At 38.4% G+C, this 27,310-nt stretch overlaps 1 protein-coding gene across 1 annotated transcript in view; it reads left to right on the top strand.

Annotated features, from left to right (window-relative positions):
- Positions 1 to 27,310, top strand: part of LOC592461 (sushi, von Willebrand factor type A, EGF and pentraxin domain-containing protein 1) — a 97,855-nt gene that overhangs the window by 16,554 nt on the left and 53,991 nt on the right. The window contains exons 12-24 of the mRNA XM_030989881.1: positions 1,309 to 1,412; positions 1,723 to 1,891; positions 3,338 to 3,571; positions 12,430 to 12,615; positions 13,090 to 13,287; positions 14,054 to 14,198; positions 15,002 to 15,117; positions 17,611 to 17,805; positions 21,203 to 21,394; positions 22,168 to 22,371; positions 22,724 to 22,963; positions 24,494 to 24,688; positions 25,756 to 25,968. Coding sequence (XP_030845741.1) covers positions 1,309 to 1,412; positions 1,723 to 1,891; positions 3,338 to 3,571; positions 12,430 to 12,615; positions 13,090 to 13,287; positions 14,054 to 14,198; positions 15,002 to 15,117; positions 17,611 to 17,805; positions 21,203 to 21,394; positions 22,168 to 22,371; positions 22,724 to 22,963; positions 24,494 to 24,688; positions 25,756 to 25,968 — 2,391 coding nt within the window. The remainder of the gene's footprint in view (positions 1 to 1,308; positions 1,413 to 1,722; positions 1,892 to 3,337; positions 3,572 to 12,429; positions 12,616 to 13,089; positions 13,288 to 14,053; positions 14,199 to 15,001; positions 15,118 to 17,610; positions 17,806 to 21,202; positions 21,395 to 22,167; positions 22,372 to 22,723; positions 22,964 to 24,493; positions 24,689 to 25,755; positions 25,969 to 27,310) is intronic.

Raw genomic sequence — 27,310 nt, forward strand, 5'->3', positions numbered from 1 at the left:
GTTTTGATACAAATTCCTAAATATTACAAACTAGGGCAAGTCCAATATAATTTGTACCATACGTTACCATGCAAGCACAGCTAAGATTTATCATCGTACTCAGTTTATAGCTCTACAAGAGCTTGGATTAGACCCAAACCAAAATATTAAGTAGCCACACATATTTCGTCAATATATGTTTACAATTCGTCAAAACATGGTTACGTATTGGACATCTAGTGACTATCTTTGATTTACACCTGCATCTGCATAAATGTTCTATACTATACAGTGTGAGTCAAAAACTTTTATATACTGAAAAAAAGTCAACTTATGACACCACCTTGGCTTTTCTCTAGTTTATCTGCACGGTTGTTTTTTGAGAGTGTATCTTAGTTTGAGAGTGAGACTAGATCTACTGTATGTAGCATTTTCCCCCTAATTCCTCACAAATTTAAAAGCTGTCAAGTGTCATTTCACGTAAATTGTCCCTCCTGCGGTTGCAAAAATACAACATAACATCAATAAATACCTTGTCCTGAAGACCTACAGGATCATCCAAATCAAGCGAACTGTGGATTTTGTCTATGTCTTCTGCTGAGATAGCTGGTTTGTGAGTCACAACTCCCTTTCCTTCTTGTTTAAGCATTGCTGAAAAACACTCTTGTCAAATTGGAAAAATCTTCATGCTTAATGATTTCGACATTGTTAGAAGTGAGGAAATGACGCTGAAGTCCGAATCTAATAGTTAACATTGACTTCTTCATGTATAAAGAACCGTTCTTCCGTCTATAGCAACAGCCTAAAACTTTTGAAGTAGGCCTACGTTGTCCAGCTTCGAATTTGGAATTTTTTTTACGCTATCGAAGTCTGTGTTGATAACTTGCAGGTAGCCTAGTCTTCAAATATTTTTATAGAGAATTTCACTGAAGTTTTGGCTTGTTTGGAAACTAAAAGTAGAATCTAGGCCGGATTTAGTTGTAAGATTGAGATCGCCGGTCGTCTTATGAAAAAACCTAAAAATTAAGTGACCAATTCACACACACACAATGTATGGTGTCCGGGCTCGCTCAAAGAACATTTTAACACGTAAACCAATGGGTATCGCAGCAAGATTTTATAATTTTCCCGGTAACCGGAATTTTGCTGGGATTTTACTCTTGGACTATTACATAGGTTTGGCATTTTTTGTTTCTTTACGGGAATGGTTAAAATCACGACTGTAATTTTGATTAATCAGATGGCTATATTTCTTAAGTGAGGTATATAATTCAGTTTATGATATATCATCATGAGGTCTTCCTTTTACATTATTAATTTCAATTTCAGACGAAACTAACCCGAGAGTTACCTGTCCATCAGATCAGAATTTGTATGCGGACTACAACCAGATGGAGGCAACGTTCCAAGCTAATCTATGGGAGCCTGTACAGGTAGTACAATAATTACGATGATAGACTTCATACTACTAATAATAACAATATCAATAATAATAGTAATGTAGTCGATAATAATGATTATAATCATAGTAATGATAATAATTATAGTAATAATAGCTTGAATAGTAAGAAAGTACATTGAAGCCATTAATTTAGTGCATGTATTAAGTTCGGTACGTAATGAAATTCGTCAATTAAAAGATACATTAATTTTCCTGCATGTACACAGCACAAGAATTATATTTCTTTGACATTTTAGTAATGCTACATTTACTAAGATAATTGTATGTGATTCTTTTTCTAGGCAACAGATGCTGGAGATATTTTGACAGCATATCTTTATAGCGTGGATTCAAACATTGCGAATGGCATCATACCAACTACTCTTCCAGAGGGAGAACATACCATTCACTATCGGGCTACTGATACTGCTGGAAATCAGGATTCATGTTCATTCACTCTAGATGTCAAAGGTTTGTTTCATGAATTTTTTTAGGATCGAGCTACCACAGTTTGATTCACTTTTGTTCGCACTGTACAGGGTCAAACTTCAGCCCCAGTCACATCAAAGTCCGGATCACCAGCTGGCCGCATTCCGGACTTCCCGAGAAGTCTAGTACAGGTTGCATGCATGGTCCCTGACTCTTGACTAGGGTTCAACAATATTGTATTTATCCCTGGTCAAAGACGGCAGTAGGGTGGTGACATAAAAAGACCTCCTTTGCACAGGCCCGACGAGACCGCAAAGTAATTTAGAAGAGTCCATAATAATGCACTTTTCCCGATAAGTATATAAGGTTAAATGGACGGTCCGTGATTGGTCATGGAAGCAATGTGGAAAGGCCTCGGCGGTCGTATTAGTTTACTGAGGCTTAAATGGATTTAGCATACATACTACACTTAAAGAGTACTCATTCTAAATAAATATTGAGACACATTTTTTCTCTGGCGATTAAATTCTAAGGGGGGGGGGGGGGGGGGAGCAATTTTTTGTAGTTTGATTGAGACTCAAGTCAATACATTGATTGAGAAGGGAGAAACATTTGGGCTAGAATCAAGGCTACATGGGAAATAGAGATCTATCCTTGGTATGATCTGTAGTAAAATATTTTACTGCCCCAGTGGTTTTGCAAAGGGTGAATTAATAAAGGTAATAGTAATTCAAACTCGTGACGACCGTTGGGCTGTCATGTACTTTCAAGAATGGCAATTTGTGGGACATTCGTAAAACAACACAGATGCCCTCAGAGAAGCGTAAGGGAAAAAGTAGGTTCGGGTGAGGAAGTGTTCAAAAGATTGTTTGGCAACGTAGCACCCTGTGGATGTTTCGAACATTTCCAAACTTCTGTCAAATTTGCCTAAACACCACAGACGTTTTTTGAGGTAGACGGATCTACACAGATGCAGCCAGACCGTGGGTGGCACTCCCGTACGTATACCCTTCGTCCGTGATCCTGGCCTATTTGACTAGGGCTTTATCAGGCTCACATTTATTGGAGGATATCAGACCATCATTTTTGTTTTGAATTTTATTTATTGTGCTTCCATTCAACAAATTCATAGAAAACAAAATTTAAATTTAATAGACAATACAAAAACAACTTTCGATTAATATGACAACTAAAGACAGAATGGACAAAATTTAACATGTTACCTGAAACTCACACGTACACACACCTAAACATCGGTGTATGACTTTACAAACGAGGACAGCTTTTGTTCCTTGATTGTTTCCTGTCTGTCAAAGCCTAACAGAATAACACTTGTATCGTGTATCATTTTTTTGTTTGACATTAGAGGACTATTATAAATACATGGTTTGTAATATTTTGGAGAATTATCATGAATCTATACATTGTAGTCACGTAGTCAAGGCTCATGCCATCTCTGAATCTGATGTTTGTATATTGTATTTGCAGTGACCAGATGCCCTCCACTGTTTGTGCCACCAAATGGTGAACTTACGATGGCTTTTGGTAGTGGAAGCTGTACGGGAGGGGCCATCTATGGATCTGAGTGCCTGGTTTCTTGCCTGGATGGCCATGTACTCTCTGAGGACCCTGGGGATGATTCCTTTTTCTCCCTTGTCTGCAACCGATCCAGTTCACCTTCCACAGTTGGGAGCTGGAGTGAGTCCGTCCCATCGTGCAACAGTAAGCAAACAATTGGATTCTACACAAATATTATTATTCTCTAAATCTCTGAAAAGTCATCGCATTTGATATCATTACAGCATTTCTATAACCTAGTAGCATATGTTTTCACATTGTTTAAGAGCTTCATGGACGGGCTTGGACTGTCTAGGACGGGAAGGTACTTTTGAACTTTGAGCCTATTCAATATTTTCCCCATCCTACAATTAGACAGAGTGAACGCGATGGATGTACTACCAACGAACTTATTGCTGTACTTTGAACAGAATTGCCGTACTTTGATCCTACAAGGATGACAACGTGATGTGGTCGAGCAACAATTAGCAGTATTATAAGCCCCCATCACACCAAACTAGTTCTCACTACGTTCTGGAACCATCCTAGAAAACGAAAAAACGAGTTGTGGTCGGGGTAGAATGTGTAAATAATGTCTATAATATGATCCTAGTTCTTTCATTAATAGTCCCGTCAATCTCGTCTGTACCCCGTCCACAGTCAATTCATATCAAGTTCAGATCGGGTAAATTTGCCCATTTCGAAAATTCCCAGTTGTAGAGTTTCCAAGTTTAGGCTCCTAGACTCAGAGATTGTCTCATAGACTTTGCAAACGAGCCTGGAGAAGGACCTCCAGTCATTATCACTTTCCTAATCCATTGCCAATGACGCGCTAATAATACCTGTAAATAGAATCTGGCTGAAGAGAAAAATGTGAAGAAAAACAATCCCAAGGTCACAAAAATCTTTGTTTTTTCCCAAAAATTTGTTCTTATGGATTCGTTTACCCCAAAAAACTTCAAAGCACAAAAATCGGGCAAGAAATGCCAGAGATTTGATATTGAACACACAAAAATATTTCAGATTTGACTCACTTCAGGAAACTTTTCCCCCCGTCTTCTCATGGAGAGAGCTGTCAGTCACTTTACTTTACTTTACTTTAATCCATCAATGTTGGTAGGACAGAGCCTGTTCATCGATCGATTGAATTCCTTTGCACGTTTCGACTGGCTTTTTAGCAGCTGCATCAGATTAAGCCCTCTTTACAACTGACCAGCTTGTCTGACTGCGTATATTAGTGCAATAGGACTTTTGATTTAATGTTTTATTTTGAATTTGTTTTCATTACCAGAAATTCAAAAATGAACTGCTACCTCAAATGCAATTTTGAACGGGGAAAAGTGCCCCAGCGGAAGCGGACATAGATATGAAATCGTACGCTCAGACGATGCTTAGATTGTCTCATAGACTTCCGGTTTCGAATCTGACTTTTGTTCAATTCTACAACGGGGCATTACGTGTACGTCAACTCTCGCACAGCACGCTCATATGTCTCAATAGAAAACTATATGCATAGGGGCACTGCGTGCGCTGGCATCGGAATCAAACTCGGAAAGGTTATGAGACAATTTCTGAGCTACCTGCCAAAGCGATGTTTTTATTATTGTTGTTGAGGCATGAATTAGAGTCTAGTCTAGTTCCTAGACCTTTGCTGTGTTGTCCTCATTTTTTTGAAAATAAACAAACCTGTGCATTAGGCGTGGATTAGTTTTCTCTTTCTGTCTTAATTTCCTTATGTTATTCTTTGTTTCTTCCTTCTATCACCTTCTCTTATGTTAATGTTTGTTTATATTATTCTACTATTCTCTTCCTTACGCTAATTAATTAATTAGCCGATTTCAAATGATAAAATACTTATAACTATATATAAATATATATATATATATATATATAAAAATATATAAAAACGACTTTCAATTAATGTCCTTTGTTTCATCCCCTCCCTCCCTCTTTCACGGCCCACTGTATTATTTTTTCCTTTTTCTAAAAAGGCGTTTTCTTCATTCATTTCATTCTTTCCATTGGATAACTTTCTGTTATAAAAGCTGGTAACATCAGCACAATTGAATTGTTTTTGTTTCTCTCTCTCCTGCGATTTGACTCTCTTTTTAATTCTCAAGCACAGATAATATTGGCATTCATTTTTTTCTTTTTCGATGGCATATTTTTGTCATAAAAGCTGTGAACATAAGTTGTATTTAAGTTGTTCTGCTGCTTGCTCTCCTGCGATGTAACTCTCTTTTTATTCATTTTCTTCATTTCTTTCAAGCATTTCTTTCTTTCCGTTAGCTTACTTTTTGTCATAAAAGCCGGTGACATCAGCGATATTTAATTGTTTTTGCTTCTCTCTCTCCGGCGATCTGACTCTCTTCTTATTTCTCAAGCACCGGTGATAGTTATGGGCATTCATTTTGTTTATTAATTTCTTTCATTCATTTCTTTTTTTCTGTTGACCTCCTTTTTGTCAAAAAAGCTGACAACTTCAGCGAAATTTAATTATTTTCTCTTCTCTCTCTCCCGCTATCTGTCTCTCTTTATAATTCTCAAGTGCTGGTAATATTGACATTCATTTTCTTCAAACATTTCATTTTTTTCTCATTTCATTTCATTTCTTTATTGTGTCCATATAGGATAATTGTTTATATGCACATGAACAATCTTGCTTCAACATATGAACATGGGAACAAAATATAATTGACATTCACAGGCCCCTGTTTTACATTTGATATAATATACATGATCATGATGAATATACATTTAAATACTCTTTCTTCTTCTTCTTCTTCTCCTTCTTCTTCTTCTCTGTTTCTTCTTACATACCCTACATTTTCTTTTATTCTTATATGCTCTAATCTGAAGTAGGTATTTTGTGTTAAAAATTATTTCTTGATATGGTATAACAGTAGGGGTACAACAGTAAAGTAAGTATACTGAAACAATATATTCGTATAACATGTCAATGAGGGTATTTTGCATGGTTTTCACATTCTCTTCTCTTTACTGGGTTTCATTAACAACTCTTATGGAAAGTGGAATGAATGAATTAATGCGGCGACTAGTTCTTGCTTTAACAGATCTAAATCTTCGTCCGCTTCTCAGGTGTATGTACTGGTCAGGGGGTGGGTTAGATCAGACATAATGGATAGGGCCTTAGATACTACTCTTTCCTTACAGACTTCATCTAGGTCAACAGTATGGTTCATTATTTTATATCATATTTCGTCGTTCGAAATTACATGAGATCCCGCCAAGCGCATGCGCAGTCGATTCGCCGCGCAATTGATTTTACCGGGAAAGTAACTTTCCCTCAGCAGTCAAAATACCTATTTTTTGGCGTTTTTTTCGGACCCGCGGTTTCGAAAAAATACTTCATTAGGGAGAGAAACTCTCCTTTTTCATGTTTTTGGAAGACTTTTGAGAATCTGTGCTGTTTTTATATCAAAAATCGAAGTTTTGTTCCGATTTCCACGTACACGATGGCGTCTCCGTCAGGCAGCACCAAGCAGAAAACCAGCGAAACGCTGAGCACGGCTAAAGCCGGAACTTCACCGGGCGAAACCGCCGCGGGCCCCTCTACGAAGCCTGAGCCAAAGCGCTCATCGGCAGTGAAATCCTCCGATACGAAACGCAAAAGTGTCTTGGCAAAGCCTGCCCCGAATGTGTCTAAGAACTCTGGGCCTAAAAAGAAGGGCAAAAAGCCTGAAGAAAAGGAGGACTTCACGGTTTTACGAGGAAGACTTGACAAATTGGAATCCTTAATGGAGAGAATGGTGGATTTTTTGCCTTGTCAATCTGCAACTCGCCCCACAGGGGATACACCGTCGACAGCATGTACAGCTGCGACGAACGTGAGATTTCTTGAAGTTGAACATGATGATGATGATTTTGAGCATATTGACACTGGAAACATGGGCCAATGCCCTACATCATATGACATTGGCAGCATGGATGAGGGTGATGTCAATGAAACTGTTGCACCAGGTTTAGACCAGGAGAATGAGGACAAAGTTCCTGCCCTGGCTCAGAAATTTGCTATCCCCACTGGGGTAGGTGGCGTGATCCACGATGATTTAGCAAAGTCTGCCATGTACCTCATGTCCCACCAGCTAGAGGAAAATGTGTTGGAGGAAGCTGGAGGGAAATACCCTCCTCCAAGCAATTGTACTCCACTGTGTTGCCCCAAAGTGAATGCAGCAATATGGGAAAACCTATCCTCGCAAACGAGAAGCCGTGATTTGAAACTGCAAAGAATCCAAAAGCCATTGACAAGGGGACTCACAGCTTTTATTCAAACTCTGTCCCCCGATAGCCTATCTGAGACACAACAGGATGCATTGGCATTGCTGTGTAACACAAACTTTGAAATCAACTGCTTACGCAAAGATCAGGTTAAGCCAGACTTAAATGCCAAGTACTCTCATCTATGCAAACCTGCCACACCAGTGAGGCACTACTTATTTGGCGATGACTTAACAAAGAGAGTCAAAGATCTTACAGAACAACAAAAAGCTGCATCTGGCGTGGTGCGTAGACAACGTACACCCCACCCCCAGTACCATCCGTACAGGACGCAAGCGTCCAGCACTTTTCAATACCGCAGACAAGGATGGAACCGTGCCACCGGCACATCACAAACTTTTAGGATCAAGACCTGCTTGCTAAGAGCAGGTGTGGATACAAACGTTTATAAGGCTCATTCAACACGGGCAGCATCAACTTCAGCAGCTGCCAAGGCAGCACTTCCAATGGACCAGATCCTAGCCCGAGCAGGATGGTCTTCAGAGAAAACGTTCAGGAAGTTCTACAGGAAACCTTTTGAAAACAAGAGAAACTTTACCCAGGCAGTCTTACAAGATAGCACACTGCTTTAAGAACTGCATCAGAAGGCTTTTCAATAGAACTGGCATTAAGAGACCAGCTGTCTAATTAATAGAACTGGGATTAAGAAACCAGATGGCTAGAATAAACTAGATACAGAAACGAACAATGTTTTTGCAACATTATGACGTCTTATATTTGGACGTCTTGTATGTGAAATGTTTTGCCACATGTATGAACAGACTACAATAACTGTCAAATATGGTGAGTCATTGATTAGAAGCATTCAATTCAATCTGCATAATCAGTGTTCACTTTTCTGTACATGTTGGTTGTTCCAAATGTGGCTACTATGCTTCAAAATCTCATGTAATTTCGAACGACGAAATATGATATAAAATAGTAAGATTAAACGAGAACTAACCGTTTGAAGTTTGATCTTTATTTTATGAATATTTAGGAGGAAGTTATTACATGCCCTCCTCACCCACCCAAACGTCAAACTTAAGTGTAAGTTCCCTGTTCCTTACTATTGAGAGTAGCCACATTTGTAGCTTTGAATATTGACTGCGCATGCGCTTGGCGGGATCTCATGTAATAACTTCCTCCTAAATATTCATAAAATAAAGATCAAACTTCAAACGGTAAGTTCTCGTTTAATCTTACTATTTTGCTGGCTTGTTTTACAAACCTTCTCAGCTTTTGTTTGTCACTTTGCCTTGCATTATTAAACCAGACAATGGAATCAAATGCAATAGTACTCTGAATTATCGACTGGTAAAAGAGAAACAGAATTCTATTGTTCACATGAAAGTACTTTAACTTTCTAAGAAAATACAAATGCTGGTTGCATTTTGTTAGGGTCACTTTGACTTTTCTTCCCAAGACAGCTTATTGTCGATACCTGTACCTAGGTATCTATAACTTTCAACATTCTCAATTGTATCATCATTTAAGTATACAGGTCTATCAATGGGTCCAAAACATTTCTTTTGCTTAAAGTCAAATATAATTTCTTATGTTTTCTTTGAGTTCAGCAGTAAATTGTTTCCCTACACCAATTTTCGAACATGGAAATGGTAGCTCTGTAATCAAGTTCATTTTTTGTTTCAATCAATCCTATTATTACTGTATCATCTGCATATTTAAGTATGTGAACAGATGGAGTATTTGATATATAGTCATTGGTGTACAGGGTAAATAGGGTCGCAGAGAGGACACACCCTTGTGGGGTACCAATTGTTGTGATAAGTTCGTCAGAGAGAACACTGTTGACCTTGACCTTCTGTGTCCTTTCATGTAGGAAGTCTTGCAGCCACAATATAAGAGATGGCTGAACTTGTAGATGTTGATGTTTCTGTAATAGGATGAGGGGTTCTATAGTGTTAAATGCCGACGAGAAGTCTATGAAAGTTGCTCTGGCATAACACTTTGCCTTATCTAAGTGTTCGTACAGCGTGTTTGTCAAGGTAAGAACTGCATAGGTAATGGAACGCTTCGCTTTATATGCAAACTGGTTTGGATCTAGTAACGGAAGAACTGAGCTTGTCAGCTTTTCAAGCACCAGGTTTTCCAGGCTTTTCATAACAACTGATGTCAGTGCGATAGGGCGAAAATCCCCATTCGCGCTGGGGCGATTGTTCTTGGGTACTGGCGTACGCTTTCCAACAGGCAGGTACTACTCTTTCGGAGATCGACGTCTGGAATATCATAGCGTATGGGACGGCGAGTTGGGACGAGCAGGTCTTCAGAACTCGTCCATTCACACCGTCAGGCCCTGGTGCCTTTCGAGGGTTAATGATCTTGAACCGTTGGCTTACTTTTTGTCATAAAGGCTGGTAACATCAGCGAAATTGAATTGTTTTTGCTTCTCTCTCTCCCGTGATCTTATACTTCTTAAGCGCTGGTGATATTGGCATTCATTTTCTGCATTCATTTCTTTCTTTCTGTTGGCATATTTTTGTAATAAAAGCCTGTAACATCAGCGATATTGAATTGTTTTTGGTTCTGTCTCTCTACTATTTTTCAAGCGCCGGTGATATTGGCATTTATTTCATTCATTAATTTCTTTTTTTCCATTGGCCGGAATGCAGCGTATTGTAAATATGATATTTACACTTGTTGTTTGACATCGAGTTCCAAAGTTGCCAGTTGCTGGTACCACATCTTATTTACAGGGCATGATGTTCATGAATGTGGAACCAATTGTGTGAATACCAGACTAACTCAACGATACATGCTTGCCTAACTGTTCGCAAGCTCTATTAATAGAGGGATTAAGTCCTTTATAGCCTTGTATCGACAGAGGGATAAGTTCACCAGCTGATGGGGAAAGGGTCACAGATACTTAATGATAATGACTATATCAAAGAGCTTTAAGCCCAAACCGAAGTCTATGAGACAATTCACTGATATTTCTCCAATGGAGAGTTTTCATCACTCATTTCCAGGCAATCCAAGCCAGACAGTAGTCAGTTTAAACCCATTCTTAACGGTGCCTAGTTCTAGGTCGCATAAACCACACATTTGGTTTCTTTTTCATAATTATTTATCAAAATGCGAAAAAGTTCTAGCTGTTATTTACGGTTAATTGTTAGCCGCTTATGGGTCAATCATAATTATAAACCTTTAGGTCAGTCAGGAATCCCATGATTTTAACAAGCTGATCGCCTGTCTGATTATCAAGATATTTATGATTGGAAATCGAAATTTCATTTTTTCCTTTTCCTAACAGTTTTTATAACACTACAGTCTATTGTGGAATATGAGTATGGTAAAACTGGCCACTCAAAGACTTTTAATTTTTTGAGACACTTAATGATCATTTTGAAACACAATTTTTTGAGGGCTTCAATATTAAACCATATCACAGACACTGATAACACGTAGGGCCAACTTGGTTCCCGTAGCCAAAGGGTACAGGTTGCTACAGGTATAGATGATACATGAATTACATTAATATTGAGTTGTGGATATTAAAAATCACTTTTTATTCAAATTAGAGCACGTTTCAGGCCATTTCAAGCATTTCTTATGCTACGGTCACAAAGGTTTGTACGAAGGATAATTTTGTACGAATCTCCCTGTTTTTCCATTGTCTTTCCAAATTTCCATTGTCTGAAAGTCGTTCGTACGGCGTTCGTTGCAGTTCGTAATGGCATTTGTGACCGAGGCTTAGGAAAAAAACGTGCACACGAGAATGTGCACACGAGAATGTGCGCGCTTTTTCGTTTGTCATGGGTGAACGCAACATATAAAGTCCCATTCTTTTTTTTTGGGCCTGATATTCCCCATTCTTTTCTCGAACAATTTGGTACCATGTTTATCTCTTTATGACCATTAATAACGGAATGAGCTTCCGTTCCAGATGAATGTCCGTACGTGTGAGCTCTTGTAATACATAGCATATGTGGGCAAAAACATGCCTATACAATTATAGCTCTTTAGGAAGTCCAGAGACCCCCCATTTTTTTCATATTTAGATAGAATATGAGTCGGAGATATGTTTTCAGGTCTCATTTGGCCATTACATATATATATCGTGACATCATCATAATGGCCTTGGAACTCAAAAAAAGAATTTGAATATTATGACGTCGACAAATTTATGGAAAATTGAATGTATAATATATATTGATTGTGAATATTGTTCTTTTTTCACCCAATTTTTGATATATTATAGCTGTAACAATTGTCAACAAGATCAGCATCCTTCAGATTCGTTGCAATGACGAATTAAATTTCTCGTGTTATTCTTTGTTTTTGTCATTCCATCATTTTCTCTCTATCTTTCTTTACATTATTCTCTGTTTTCATTCGTGTACTGTAATCTCTTTCTCTCTTTCATTACTTTCCCGCCAACACACACTCACTTCCCATTGAAGATCGCTTCCTGGCACGGTTCATGTTCACACTGCACGCTAGATTGGGCTGGGGCGATCTAGGAAGCGAACCGGTGCAAAAGACCAAATTGCGAAGTGATCTTCTGGGTCCGTCCAAAAGATTGCTTCCTGGACCGCTTGTCTGTTCCCACTTACAGTCAGACCAATCTAGCCTAGATCGAATAAGCCTGGATCGGTCTAGGAAGTGAGTGAGTGTGTAAAGGTGCAAAAGCTATGTACACAATTTTAACAAGGACTATACAACTAAAAGCTGCATCATATTGATAATATAATCATAACAAATGTTTTTATGTCTTTGCACAGAGATTGAATGTGACATTCCATCAGTTTCCAATGGTTCTGTTTCCGGTTGTCCGATATCTGCTCTCTATGGAGATTCATGTTATTTCAGTTGCAATGATGGATTCAAGACCAGTGAAGGATTGAAGTCTATTACCAGAGTTTGTCAGGATTATGGCACATTTGATGGACAAGACCTCCATTGTGATGGTAAATTTGTAATACATCAATATGGTTGATATATTTTTCTTGTAGCATGCTGATTGTATGGACATCTATAGTTTTGTCATTCTAATTAAGAAAGGGACAATAGATGCTGCATGCATAATCATGGTTAAACATTTATCTATCTGACATAACCTTGTAAACAGGGAAGAAATACAACACATAGCGATACAAATATTTTCTTAATGATGATATGCTCACTGTTTTTTCTACTGTCTTTATATATGGCAGATGACTACATTTGTATTTCTATTTTGTCTTATTTTTTTAGGCAGTATCCAAGGCCACAGCCTTTCTGCTTTTTTGTTAGTGTTAAAAATGTAAATGTGTATGATATATATGTAAAATGTATATTGTTATTTATAAAAAAACGCATTTAGAAATATTTGCAATAACACCGAGTGTGTTAGTGCACCAAAATGTGACTGTTTTTCTCTTTATCCCTTGTATTTTAATAAGTTCAAGTTACATGTCCTTCGCTGATTGAACCTGAAGATGGGTTCGTCACGCCAGACGTTTGTACCAATCCGGGTGGAGTGCTTTACAACACCCTGTGCTCATTCTCATGCGATGATGGCTACCTCCAAAATGGGGTCTACCAAAAGACCTGTCTCCGTAGCGGATTGTGGAATGACGTGCGAGAAGTAACATGCACAGGTAGAGTTTTTTCGGTGGGGGGGGGGGGGGGGGGCAGGCTTAAAGGGGAGCTATTCCAAGGTATTTTTAGTACCTCTCCAAGTATCTTTTCATTGTATTTATGAACTGTGAAGTCAAATTAACATATACAGTTAAGAACTAGGTATGTAAAAAATGAATTTATCCCCATTTATGGTTCTTGAGAATATGACATCAAAGCCAACATCTAAAAGTATTCAAAAAAGGACCTAATTCAGCCAGTCCACCTTTCATCTTGGAGTTACGAATAACAGAAAATACATCAAATTTACTAGGGGTATGAATAATTCAGTTGTTAACTGTAAATATAATTTTAGTTGGTATCTTATTTGATATTTATTTAGTAGGGTTATCACCTTGATACAGTCGTCACATACAAAATAGCTTGAAATTATGTTTTGCTGAGCAGCTATTGCCACAAAGTGTATCTGCATACGCCAAACATTGTTTAGTTAATGTTCAAACTGACAGGCCAGGGGACTACAGAAGTGGCCACTTTTGGGACACACATACATCACAGCAGCATATCGAATGAAACAACCATGCTTAGTTGCCTGCTCAGGAAAGTAACCCCCCCCCCTGAAACACAATTTCAAACCCAGGCTACATTTTTTGCCTATAGCTATCCATACAAAACTTGGGTATTGCTCTCTCTTTTTTCTCTATCTCCTTCTGGTTAGGTTTGTTGTAGTGTGTCTCTTGTCTTTTTTTGCATGTAACAAAATGTAATCTTTAATTGTATTTTCAGATAATGAAGCACCTGTTTTCTCACCTCCTTGTCCAATGAATCACTACTACAATGCTGATAGAGGATACACCTATGCCTCTATACTTGAAATCAGCGACCTGGAACCTGAAGCATCTGACAACTCTGGCGAATTTAGTTTGACACTGTAAGTTGCCTTTTGCATTTTTTTAAATTCTTGTCCATTCTCTTAGTAATTGTCTCTTAGAAATGGTGGAGCACCAGTCTATTACTATATAAGTGTGTAATGGTGATGATGACGATGATAGAAATGTTTCATTTTGTTTGACACTTCTGTCAAAACATGAGAAACATTAGGGTTTTTTCTCCCATGCTTTTTTAAAGTTAGATATGCAGGGAACATTTAATTTGTTCCGTTATGGTTTACACGATTTAAATTAAAAAAAAAAAATCCCTTTTTGAGTGAAAATCAGCAATACTCTCTCTAGTGGAGGAGCCATATGGTAGTTTTCTATGTCTGCTTTATTTAAGTGGCTTGCAATCACCCTATTGAAAGTGCTTTCCTCTTCTTTTTGTTATCATTTAAAAATTTATCTACAAGTTTATTTGAACCAGCAATCATCATTCAAGAATGTATTTACCTCAATTTGCCAACACAAAACTTTATATCATTGAATGGGCAGGAAAATTTACGAGGCATGAATGAAGATGAGGACAGATTACAAAATTAACACACCGTGTACAAAAACAGCTCTTCTTATTGGGTACAATTTAGGTGATTGACCAGCAATACCATACAAAATATATCATCAATTTATTGCAATAAGGAAAAACAGTAGTTCTCTCAGACAGAAACCATATTATCAGTTAGAGAATTAAAGGAAAACAAATTACATCCTAGATTATTTTGATTAGTAAATCATATGTGGTTAAGGATGTGTTAAAACTAGTGTAAACTATTCATGTTTGAATATTTGTTATCCTTTTCAGGAAATCAATGATACCAATCGAGTACAAGTTTCCTGAGACCCCAACAAGATTGACCTTCAATGCTATTGACTCTGAAGGAAATCTGGCAGTTTGTGACGTTATTGTTCATGTTACAGGTACAAATAGTTAAATCAATCCTATAATTGGATGTTTTTTCTTTGTTTTCTTCATAGTGAGGCATTGAATGTTGTACATATAGAGTCACATAGGTTTGGGCCCCTTTTTAAAATTTCGCTTCAGTTTTGTCATTGTTCTCGTCCCGGCCCCCCCACTCAGAGGTCGGAATGACCGCATGCGTGTTGCCAAAATGTCCGGGAAAGGGGTACTTTTCCCAAGAATTGTAAAAAAAGGGGTGTATTTGACTTTTCACCCAGAGATTTCTTTAAAAAGGGGTTGTTTTTCTTTTTTTCTCTCATCTCTTTGGACTCCTGAGAAATTATTCCGAATTTAGGGGGATACATTGAGCATTTTTCCTGATTTAGGGGGGTCTCCAAGGCAGGAAAAGCCCACGAAAAGCCCGCGAAAGGGGGGTTCGAAAATGTTGGCAGTCCTCAGATAGGGGGTGCTTTCAAAAAGAGGGTACGAGCATATGCGTACCCTAAATAACACTGAGTGGGGGGGCCGGGGTTCTCGTTATGGTGCTGTTACATAGCATCGGCTAAATACCTATGGTCCCATACCGTTTGATTTAAATGAAAAGCGGTGAAAATCTCTCCCGCCGCAAATTTTTAATTTTTGTTAAATTTTTCCACCACGTCTTCAACGTTTCCATTCCGTCTCCATACCGGGTCCTTACCACTTACAACGTCCTTGACCTTGTAGCAGCTCACCGTTTTGGCCGGTCCCTCGCCGGGTCCTCACTGGATGGGTACAGGCTGCTTACTGCCCGGAACGCACCAAGTGACTGCTCCGCCTTGAAGTCATCACACATCGTATATAAAAGCACGCGTCAAGCTTGTCAATAGGCAGTTTTCGCAAACTTCTTGCGGACAGAGAAACTGCGATTCGTGTGCAAAATCAAGAAGCTACTATAGTAACAGCGGGGTGACCGCTGAGGTACTGAAATCCAGAACAGGTTTTTGCCAATTCTACGGGCGTTCTCATTGACGCCCCAAGTGAATCAAGTGCCTAAATACAAACTATTTCATTCATCTGATAGGAATAAAATTATTTAAATAGACAGAATCCAATCTGCATACATTAGTCGTTGCCACACTTAATACATGCAGTTTGCATTCTGACTATTGCGAATACTAGACAGGTGAATGAAATAATTTGTATTGAGGAACTTCACAAAGACTTATGTATTAAATTCATTTCATTACGAAAATGGCCTATTCCACTACAGGACTAGCACAACTTGTCTCGACCAAGCCATAAAACAGCTTTTTATCAAATTTCAAAGTTTTAAAACAAAACATGTTATATCCATATTCATGTTGTTATAGTTCAGAAACAATAATCGGAATAAAAAAACTCACCGAAGAGCCGTTCGCGTCATGGGCGAATCTAGGAGGGGTGGGGGGGGGGGGGGGGGTCAGAGGGTTTTTATCCCCCCTTGGGCTGGCCCCCCCCCCCAAAAAAAAAAGGAAAACAAATTTTAGTGCTCCCTACCCCCCATTAATCGACATATTGGTCGGCGCGATTTTTCAAATTGCAACTTCCCCCCCCCCCCCCCCCCCCCGTAGAAAAAAGCTAAATCGGCCCCTGCGGGTTTAAATTTGTCATCCTACATTAAAAAACGACGGAATTCCCATACCATCTTTAGTACAAGCTTGCTGATTGGCTGTTTATTCACTTGGGATATCATTAAGAACGCCCACAGATTTGGCCAAACACCATTCTAGATTTTCAGTACCTCAGCGTTCACCCCGCTGTTACTAAAGTAGCTTCTTGATTTTGCACACGAACCGCAGATTCTCCGTCCGCAATGAGCTTGTGAAAACTCCCTAATATTGTCGAACTGGCAACAACTAATGTATACAGTTTGGATTCTGTCTATTGAAATACTATTGTTCTTATCAGGTGAATAAAATAGTTTGTATCGAGGAACTTCACAAAGACGTATGCATTAAATTTGGTTACATAACAAAAAATTGACTATTGGGCATTGCATTGCAATACCTCCGTACTATACGTAAGCGTTCATCAAAAAGCAAAACCGCATATTGTAACGAGGGCGGTCTGTGTGCGACGGCCGTAACCCTGAGTGCTGTGCGTCGTAGAAGGTCTGTCCGTCGCTGAGCGAAAACTCGCTAATAACAAGATGAGTTCTGACTGGGTTTATGCAAATGAGTTTATAATGGCATCCAGAACTCAGGTGGTAAAAAAAATTACGCTGCGACCAGCTGATTGCTCAATGCCACACCGCATGCCTTCACCGTGTTAGATCGTCAGCAGAAAATTTACAACATGTTGCCACTTGGTAGGCTTAGCCTGCACCATGTGACAGCTGTTTTAGGCCTACCATATTTACTTTTATTTGGAGGTGAGGGTGTTCATTCAATGCCTCTGGCCTGAAAGCATACCTTCATTAGCTCGACACCATCCTATATCACCCCAGACGTTGTTTTTCTTTTAATGCTTGTATTCATTTTGTTTCTTTGTAGTTTTCCGATGTCCTCGTCTTCAAGCTCCGTTTCATGGATCTGTTGTTACCTGCTCCGTTAGTCCTGTGTATGGGTCTCAGTGTTCCTTCTCATGTAATGAAGGATATGACCTTGTAGGATCAGAAACAAGAACATGTGAATTGAGCGGTGATTATGGACCGGCTAGCTGGACCGGTACCGAACCAGTATGTCAAGGTTTGTTCAACAGGCATTCGAGTCATAGAGATATTATATGGGGGGGGGGGGATATTTTTGTTAAGTTAATGTGGTACTTAAATTTAGCCAAAACACACTGTTTTCTCCAATTGTCTTTCATTGGCTATCGATGTACTACAGGGCAGCGTTTCACGAAACTGTTGTAAGTACAAGTTGCACCAACATCCCATGGAAATGCATGTATTATATACCTCACTTAAGTAATCCAGCAATCTGATTGGTCGAAATTGCATTCATAAACTTTAACTGTTCCCGAAAATTCCCGGTAACCATGGTTAAAAAACAGTTCAAAATCCCAATAACCATGGTTATTGGGAAAATAGGTCAGTCTCCATGGTTACCCCATAGATTTACATGTTAAAAAATGGTCTGAGCGATCGAGGATACCGTACGTGTGCGAAGAATTGGTCGGTAATTTCAATACAATTGAATCTCGATCGATCTTACCAACAATTTTATCTTGCATTGTTGACATTAAGACGAAAATAAACTTCCAAAAACAAAAAAACAACATCTGCCGATAGATCTTGATCTAAATTCGTGCCAATATGCATTGCAAAAGTAAAAGAAGGGCCTGTTTAATGGAGCAGCCGCGAAGCTTCCACCACGCAAAGCCGTTTTCAATCCATTTTAATGTGTATATAAGAAAAAACTGCTACGTATGGTAGCAGAGCGCGATAGCCGAGCGGTTTATGGCGGCGGTTTTCGTTACTTCACCTTTGGTACGCAAGAGATCGGATCCCATCTTCGACAAAAGTTTTTTTTAAAAATTTTTTATTTAATTTTTTTTTTTTTGAATATAAAAGTATTAATGACTGCTTTAATATTCGAGAAATAGTTGTTTTTATACGCTCTCGGGAAGGTTACAATTGGGCTATTGCCCTCGGCACGCCTCGAGGCAATAGCACAATTCTAACCTTCCCTTGAGCGTATAAAAACAACTATTTCTCTCAAAGCATTCATTAATACTATATTATTATTAACTTGTGTTTCAATGGGATGTTGTGGACGTTGTATTTAGGACGGTTTCGTGAAACGATGCCCTGGTGTGCGAGTGTGTGCGCGCAGGTGTGTTTGTGCGTTTGTTATGTACAGGCCTTATATTAGGGAGGCCAATGCCCAAATCTAACTTTTTAATTACTACTTTGTTTATACTAAAACTAAGATTAAAAGAAAGCATTTACTTTCACTAAGAAAATCCACCCATATGCCGACTCCAGAACTTCCATCAAATAGGAGATATCCAGCTCTTTTTATCCAGCTTCCTTCTACGCCTTTCCGTACGTAAGAGCCTTGAAACAATTATATTTCATGTCGCAAAGTTACGTTCATAATTAGACAGGCCCGAGGGACAAAGTTCATGATGAAGTTTAAAACTTCGCGCGAAAGTGCAATCACTCAACAGCGGCTAGCCTTGAATCGGTCGCACACGTACCTTCTTCTTCTTAGTTGATCCCTCCACCGACACAGGCAAGCCCCGATGCAGGCTGAAGTCCAGCCATCAATGTGCGAACGATTACATCTTCTACTACTACGAGCCGAAGACGATGGTTCAAAAATGAAGAATAGATATGAAAATTGGCAGGAAAGAAATATTTATAATTCATTGATATTTACCTTAAATGTGTATTCCAATAATTTGATTTCCTCATGAGTATTCCTTATTATCAACGATCGAGAAGTTACTAGGTCCGATTAACATCCATCTTGCAGCGAACACAATCATAGCGCACATCCATGCATGCAACGTACGTGTACTAATATTTCTCTCACTCTCTCTCTCTCTCTCCCTTTCGCTATACGTAACATACACACTCACTAACCATGTATCATACAACACACACCTTCAAATCATGGCTTTCATTTCAATTCTCAATTGGAGTATAGACTGCTCACGTAGACTTTTTTTTTTACTGAAATATCTTTTTTAACACTTCTCATACATTACTGCACGACACTCGTATCTAGTGCTGTGAGAATAAGGTACTAGGGTCTATAAATAAGACTACGCTTTGCGCACGATCTGACCGGAGCTCAGATTATGTCGCAATACCCTTTATTTTTGGCGCGAACAATGACGTCACTGTTCACTGTTTTCCTTCTCATTTTGAGATGGATGTAGCTATAGGGCTCAAACCAATGCAAGATTGACAGAAACATCGTACTCTATCTACTTTCGAATGTTCAGTTTGTAAAAATCTGTATTTAAAAAGATATAATCTTTTTTCTTTATATTTTCTAGTTGTTAGAAGTGGCAATTGTGAACATCTGAAATGTTGATCTCTATCAAAAGTTCTTTACTCAAAACGGATCCCATATTTTTAGGGTCTACCTTCTGCCAATGAGAAGGTTTTTAGTGAGCAAACCTCTACGCCCTCTAGGATTTTCTTAGTCGGTGGTGCGAGTGCGTCAAGGTCGTCTGCAACCACAATTATTGGATTAAAAAACGTCAAAATCTGCAAGATTGTCAACAAATGGTGAAAGACTGTTACAGATCCGTGATTATAGGTATGTTGTGAAATGTATAATTGTATTTTCTTTTCTTATTTTCTTCAATTTTTATTTTTACATCATTTTTTTCCCTTTGCTAATTTTTTGAAGTGGGCGACGAGCGCACAAATCGTAGGTGTAGAAGCCTTACGCCCGGGCATTGGCCTCCCTACTTATATAGCAGACCTTCAAATTCAAATGCATGTTTACTAAAGGTCATTCACTGCTCTGCCACCCAAAGTTATGAAGTTTGAATATAGCTCGTTGATATGAATTTGTATCCTTGCTGGGGAATACTTTTAGGGAAAAAGAGGTATTTCTTGTCGCATGCACTCTATGAAAGATAAAGAATAGACATTGTGGGGAAATTACAAAAGGAATCAATTGAAACTTGATATACAGCAAGATCGCATAATACTTTTTATGTTAGCCTATATACTACATATCTGAATAGAGAAATATCAAAATGGAATGAGGGTTTCAAATTTTATACAAGAATCATAATACCTTTCTTTTTTTACTTCTAATATACTGATAGTCTTTCAATTCCCAATCGACTAGTTAATTGCCAATTGGTCCATTTATCAAACGTTTATATAAGAAATAAAGATTTAAAACAAAATGAAATATTAAATAGATACATATGCTAAGATTCTAATTATTGGACCTAATGTAGCCAGGACCCTTACGGTAGTTATCTGCAAATGGTCCATTTACTAATTGTCAACAAATTTGCTGAGCCTCAACTTTTTGTTTGAATCTGGCGCACATATTTATCCCCGGGTGCAACCATGTTCTGGTCCTCTTAGTGGCCTAGCTTCGTACACTAACCATCAAGACTGTCCAACTATAACTTACATGAATATTACTACATTTCTAAATATAGCAAAGTCCTGCCCAGCGCTGACCACACCTGAAAACGCTGTGAAATCCGGCTGCATAAACAACCCACCAAACACCGAAGTCTACGGCACTCAGTGTATTTTCTACTGTCTGTACGGTTTTGAAGGGATTGGTGATAGCAGCTCAGTCTGTCAGGCAGATGGAACTTGGACCAATAATAGTTTCAATTGCAGACGTAAGACATGTGCTTTATGTAGAAATGTCAGATTCTAGAGGTTCATTAGATTTCAATCTTAAGGTTGGGAATTCGAATCCAAGCCCAACAGTTACTTCATGTTTCAAGGCATTAACTATAAATTCGCAACTCTCCACCCAGGTTTAAGTAGGTAAACCTGAAAATTCTAAGGGCTACTTACTGTGGTGCATCAGATTATTTTGACTAGACCTAAGCTATATATTTCTTATACCTATCTATCTATAAATACAAAACAGATAATATTCGAGATATTCAACCAAGAGTTTTACTACTGTACCAGATGTAACAGACTACTTTTCCAGGACTGAAGCACCTGTTTTGTACATAATGATGATTTTATATGCCTCCGCTACAAGTAGCCGGAAGCATTGTGTTTCCGGGTTGTCCATACGTCCGTCCCGTTCTCGTGATCGCGTTATCTCAAGAACCCATCGACGGATTCCCGCCAAACTTGGGTCATGTTTGTACCTTGCAGAGCCAATGAACTGATTAAATTTTGGGCTAACAAGATCAAATGTCGAAGGTCACAGGGCTTGCTTCTGTTTTGGTTGGTAAAATTGCTCCATGGCGGAGGCATCATTTTCCACTGCGCACAGTCGAATGTCCATCTAATTAGGCATGTTATCCCCTCTACCAAACCCCAAAACAGGAGAAAATAAAGATTGTAAAACACACCTTTTAATCATCTTCAAGGAGGCTCCATACCTTGTACATTTCAAAACATAAGGGGTATTTTTTTTATCTTTTTCTAGCTACATCATGTTCACTCTTAGTAGTTCCAGACGGGGGCTCAGTCACTCCAGAGGAATGTTCAATAACTCCTGTCTTTGGACAGTCATGTGTTGTATCATGTACTCAACAAGGTTATCAGCTTGATCCTCCTAACTTCTCTGTGCTGTCATGTCAAGGAAATGGACAGTGGGCTCCAGGAGACCTCACAATGACAACTTGCAAAGGTGAGACATAATCATACTTTGTGAAAGAACTGTCACCCATCTCTGCTCCAGTGATCTCGAGGCAGCAAGAAACTTATTTGAAAATCACTTGACTGAAAAAAGTCCAGAAAGGCCTATTAAATCAATAGACGTTAGTCCAATGACACATTCAAAGTATTTAGGGCTGTTTTGATGTGTCTATTACATGTAACATTTGCATTGCCTGTACCCAACGCAACAACAATCCTATATAAAAGTGATAATATATTATATAAATGATTTGATGATGTTATCTTTCATTTTGTTCATTGAGCTAAGTTTTGTTTTTACATCGTTTAGGCAAAGTTTCCCTGCTGATTTTTTCTTTATACAGACATACAACGCCCATCCTTTTTAACATGTCCTCAATATCTGACTTTCAACCCTCCTTCTGGGGAAATTATGGTAAACATCTCCTGGACTGTAATACCTGAGGACAACAGTGGTGAAGAACCTACCGTTACATGTAACAAAGAACAACGCCTGACAGGAGAAGGTGACTTTGAGGTTAGGTGCACAGCCACAGATGCTACAGGAAATAGCAAAACGTGTACATTTGACGTTGCAGTACAGGGTAAGTGTATACAGGAAATGAAGAGTAGAGTAAACTAATTTCAACTTAAATATTCAGAATTAATTCTGATTTTGATTTTACCAGACAGATAATGTCAAAAGCTAACCTGTGTTACGTTAGGTGATATTTCTCTGGCGGATTTGGCAATGACATCAAATCCAAACGGTGAATGATGCAACTGTTGTTCCATATTTTGCAAATTCAGTTGATCACGTTTAAAACAACCAAAAAATACTCGGACTAACTTCCCTTGTTAATCCCAATTTTGAACAAGAGCATAACCCTATATATAGCCTGGGCTATTTTGAAACTGCATAGCCTGGGGGGGGGGGGGGGTGGGAGGGGCTTCTAATCCCCCCCTCCCCCATGATCTCAGCCGTTCTCTGTGAAAATTTGCATGCATGTCAAGTAAAGTGTATAGAATACTATGGTTATTTCAATTTTTTCGAAAAATTCACTCATTTGCATATTTATGGTAATATATACAAACAAGGTAATCAAATTCACTTTTTTACCCCCAAAATCATATATTCTTCACATTCAAACATTAGTTTTCACTACATATATTTTTGAACCATTTGCATACCTGCCAACATTTGAAAATGAGAATTAAGAATTTTTAGCACGGTATATGTAACTGGCAATACGCAGTAAATCTGTGCAAAAAAGCGAATACAAATTCGCTGCTCAATCATGCAGCCCTTCAAAGCACGCAATACGTGACCTCTCACATTGCGGCATATGATAAAACAAGCTTAATTTTGAAATTTTGAAAATCCGGAATATTCCGGATTTTGAGGTCCTAAAAATCCAGAAAAACAGAATATTCCGGATTATTCGGAAGGGTTGGCAGGTATGCACTTGGGATAATAATAGCAAAAGAAAATGGAAGAGCCAGGATATTCCTTATGTTATCTATTGATTTGATAATTTCTTATGTATTTCCCTGTTTTTTTTAACTTATGTATTTTATTGTTTTTATTGTTTTATTTCATTTCGAAGTATAATTCAACTATTTTGCCCCCCCCCCAATAAGCACCTAATCTATAAACAAATCCAATAAGCAGCGATTTTTATTTTTCTCGGAAAAATGAGATTTCCATATGCTATGTACACAAATCACAAAAATGAGCGATTTTCGGGCTGACTTGCAAAGGCAAAAGCTCATGTGACTTTGTAACGGTTGGTCTGATTTTGTTTTAAAAGATGCTTAAGACTTGCAAGAAAAAAGTCACAAAATTTCAGCGCAAGATTGCTTTACACTAAAAAATTATCACAAAAAATGTAAGAGGGGGAGGGGGGGCTTTTAAAGCCCTCCTTAGCCCCCCCCCCCCGAGGCTAAATAGGGTTAAGTCCAGCACCAGTTTATAAACTAGTAGAATTACAGCCTTTAACGTTTATGTTTACCATGGAGAAACATATTTCTTTGCATTAATTGCATGCATGATAAGCCATTTCCTAATAAAAATATGTTTACATGACATCATGATACTCATCCCGTTTTTTCCGATGCGAATGTTAATGATAAAGTTCACAGGTGCCGTCCGTATTTGCTGCCATCTTTTGCTGAGTTTGCTGATGTATGTAATACAATATGGGGCGCTGAGTGCAGCATAACCTGCAATCCTGGGTATCGCCTGACTGGTTCTAGCACGGTCACATGTGAGTTTGATGAATCTACAGCAATCTCAAGCTGGACTGCACAAACAACACCGAGATGCGAAGGTAAAGACTTTATTAAAGAATTTATTAAACCACTTTTTATACTTTGGTCAACTTATTGCTAAAGCAGGGCTCCCAATTAGCCGAGTTGGAGCCACGAGTTGTGGCGAGCTGGCTCTATCTTATGGCAAGCCGTTTTATCATTAAAACATATTTCTTGATATCACGAAATAATTTTACGTTGTAAAGCAATGGAAATTCTTGATATCAAGAATTGAATTCGTGATATCAAGAATTTGATTTCGTGATATCAAGAAATATGTTTTAATGATAAAACTGCTTGCCATAAGATCGCGCCAGCTCGCCACAACTCGTGGCTCCTACTCGGCTAAGTGGGAGCCCTGCTTTAGTTACCGTACCTATCTATTCCACTTTTAGTAGGGACATTACATAAGGTGTTGTTACATACGGCAATCCTCACGCATGCCTATCAGCTGTTCCAAGAATTCTTTTCCTCAAAAACTGATAGACAAGAATCCATGAGTAACAATCTATTTTGGATTGTGTTTAGTGCGTTTTCTTCACATTATTATATTAAATACTTTTACTAGGAATAACTAGAACTTTACTCATGAATAATGAGGCTCAAATGTATGTATATGGTATGAATGATAGGCAAATGTAACAGAATCGATTGACATTGCTAAATCTAGAAAGACAACTAATTTATCCTGTGTGCAAATGTATGTAATTGTATGGACGTTTCTTTCCTTTCTTCATGTTTCTGCCATCTTAACCATGACATGCATGGTTCCTGAGGCCCTATGGGAGTAAAGGGATTAGTGTTGTAGGCCGTAGATTATGGTAATGTTCCTCTTCAGGAAATTAAACCTTGATGTCTGCTGCTCTCAATATTTACTAATTCTAGCTTATATGTTTATGTTGTCATCTGTTTGGAGCCAGAAGGTAGTTAATTCATATATTGTAACACGGCCCTGATTGAAACCAGTCTGCGAACTGTTTTGGGCTTTTACCGTGTATAAATAAAATAAACTCAACTTAACTCAGTTAACTACCTGATGGCTCCGAACAGATGATATCCTCTAATAGCTATTTTCCTTTTTTATCAGCCATAAGGTGCGATCCTCTAGAATTACCTGAGCATGTCAACATTAATCCATCTTTATGTGCTGGACCAGTTGATGTGAGTGTGGGTACCAGGTGCACACCTTACTGCCCTACTGGTACAGATCTACAAGGCGATGGATCGCCGATCGTTTGTGGAAGTGATGGTCAATGGAATAGATTCATCAATGGCTTATCAGAAGATTTAGCATGTTTGGGTGAGTTTTGAAATGAGACGTATAGCGCAGGCTATAGCCAGAATGCGGCAGCTCGCAGAGAGGAAAAAAAAATCACGTGAAAGGCACGTGAATATCACGTGATCTCAGGCCCGCGCTTTTTTCCTCTCTCTGCTGCATACTGCCCTCTACAGTCTACTGCATGACAACTACGTCTCATTTCAAAATGATGGCTAGCTGAACTCGTTATCGAGTACGTAGCTCATGAAATATCATTATTTCTGTAAGATATTATGAATATCTATAGTATTATTTGTCAAAGCAAATAATTATTTTACGGTAATTTTGTTGAATTGGAGTCCCTTAAAGTTTTACGTGATGTTTTTTAATTGGTTTAATGCTTAATGTTTCGATCAGGTCGGATGACGGTGTAGGGATGTAAACATGCATATCAAGCTTGACTCGTAACTTCTGCTTGCCGTTAGACACGCATTTTGAGAACGAACGAAAGACACTTCGAAGTCATTTCAAGAGCTTTAATTTATTTTCCATCATCAAACTATCAAGGGTAAACCATTATGTTGTGGATATATTTTGACAATTAAATTAATGCCTTAAGTATTACGATTCAATTGCAATAGTCTGATCAATATTTTAGTATTATGTGTGGCACTTTCTTGCTCTGTCTTCAGTGGGTCATAGATCTATTTCCACTTCCGTTTCTGAACGCACTCGATCGGTACCACGAAGCGTGATTCCTTTCTTGCAGCCTCAATTTTAGAGCGATAAAAACACCTACCGTCAACTGAAACAATATCCACTTATTTTTTAAAGCATCTTAATTTAATTCAATTGATTATTTTATTGTTTTGAAAGCAGTAACTTTCTTTTCAGTCGCATTATTAAAACAGCAACTTAGTCTAACTCCCGCCGCTGCATGCACACTATTTTTAGTGTCAGTGCAGCGGTGGTCAGTGCAGTGGTGAAAATTTCAGGTACCCGGTCCCCGCCCAAAATTTTCAAGTCAAACCCGGGTTCGGCAAAACCGGTGATGACTCAGGCCTACTGATTAGATAGGGTAACAAGTTCAAATGTCAAAGATCACAGGGTTCATAATGTATGCAAAAATAGCTCACTTCTGTTTTGGTTTGTAAAATACTTCTATCATTTTCTCCTACCATTCCTTATGTTATTCTTTATTTATCCATCTTTCATATTCTCTTCTATCTTTCCATTATCTTTTCTTTATCATTTTATATTTCTGTCTTTCCTTATGCTGTTCTTTTTCTCTTATTCTATCATCTGTTATGATTCTATCGCTTTCACTTTCTGTCTTTCCTTATGTTTTTCTTTGTTTCTTCCTTCTATCACCTTCTCTTATGTT

Source organism: Strongylocentrotus purpuratus, unplaced genomic scaffold (assembly GCF_000002235.5).
Source record: "Strongylocentrotus purpuratus isolate Spur 01 unplaced genomic scaffold, Spur_5.0 spur5_scaffold_19, whole genome shotgun sequence".
NCBI classification, from domain to species: Eukaryota; Metazoa; Echinodermata; class Echinoidea; order Camarodonta; family Strongylocentrotidae; genus Strongylocentrotus; species Strongylocentrotus purpuratus.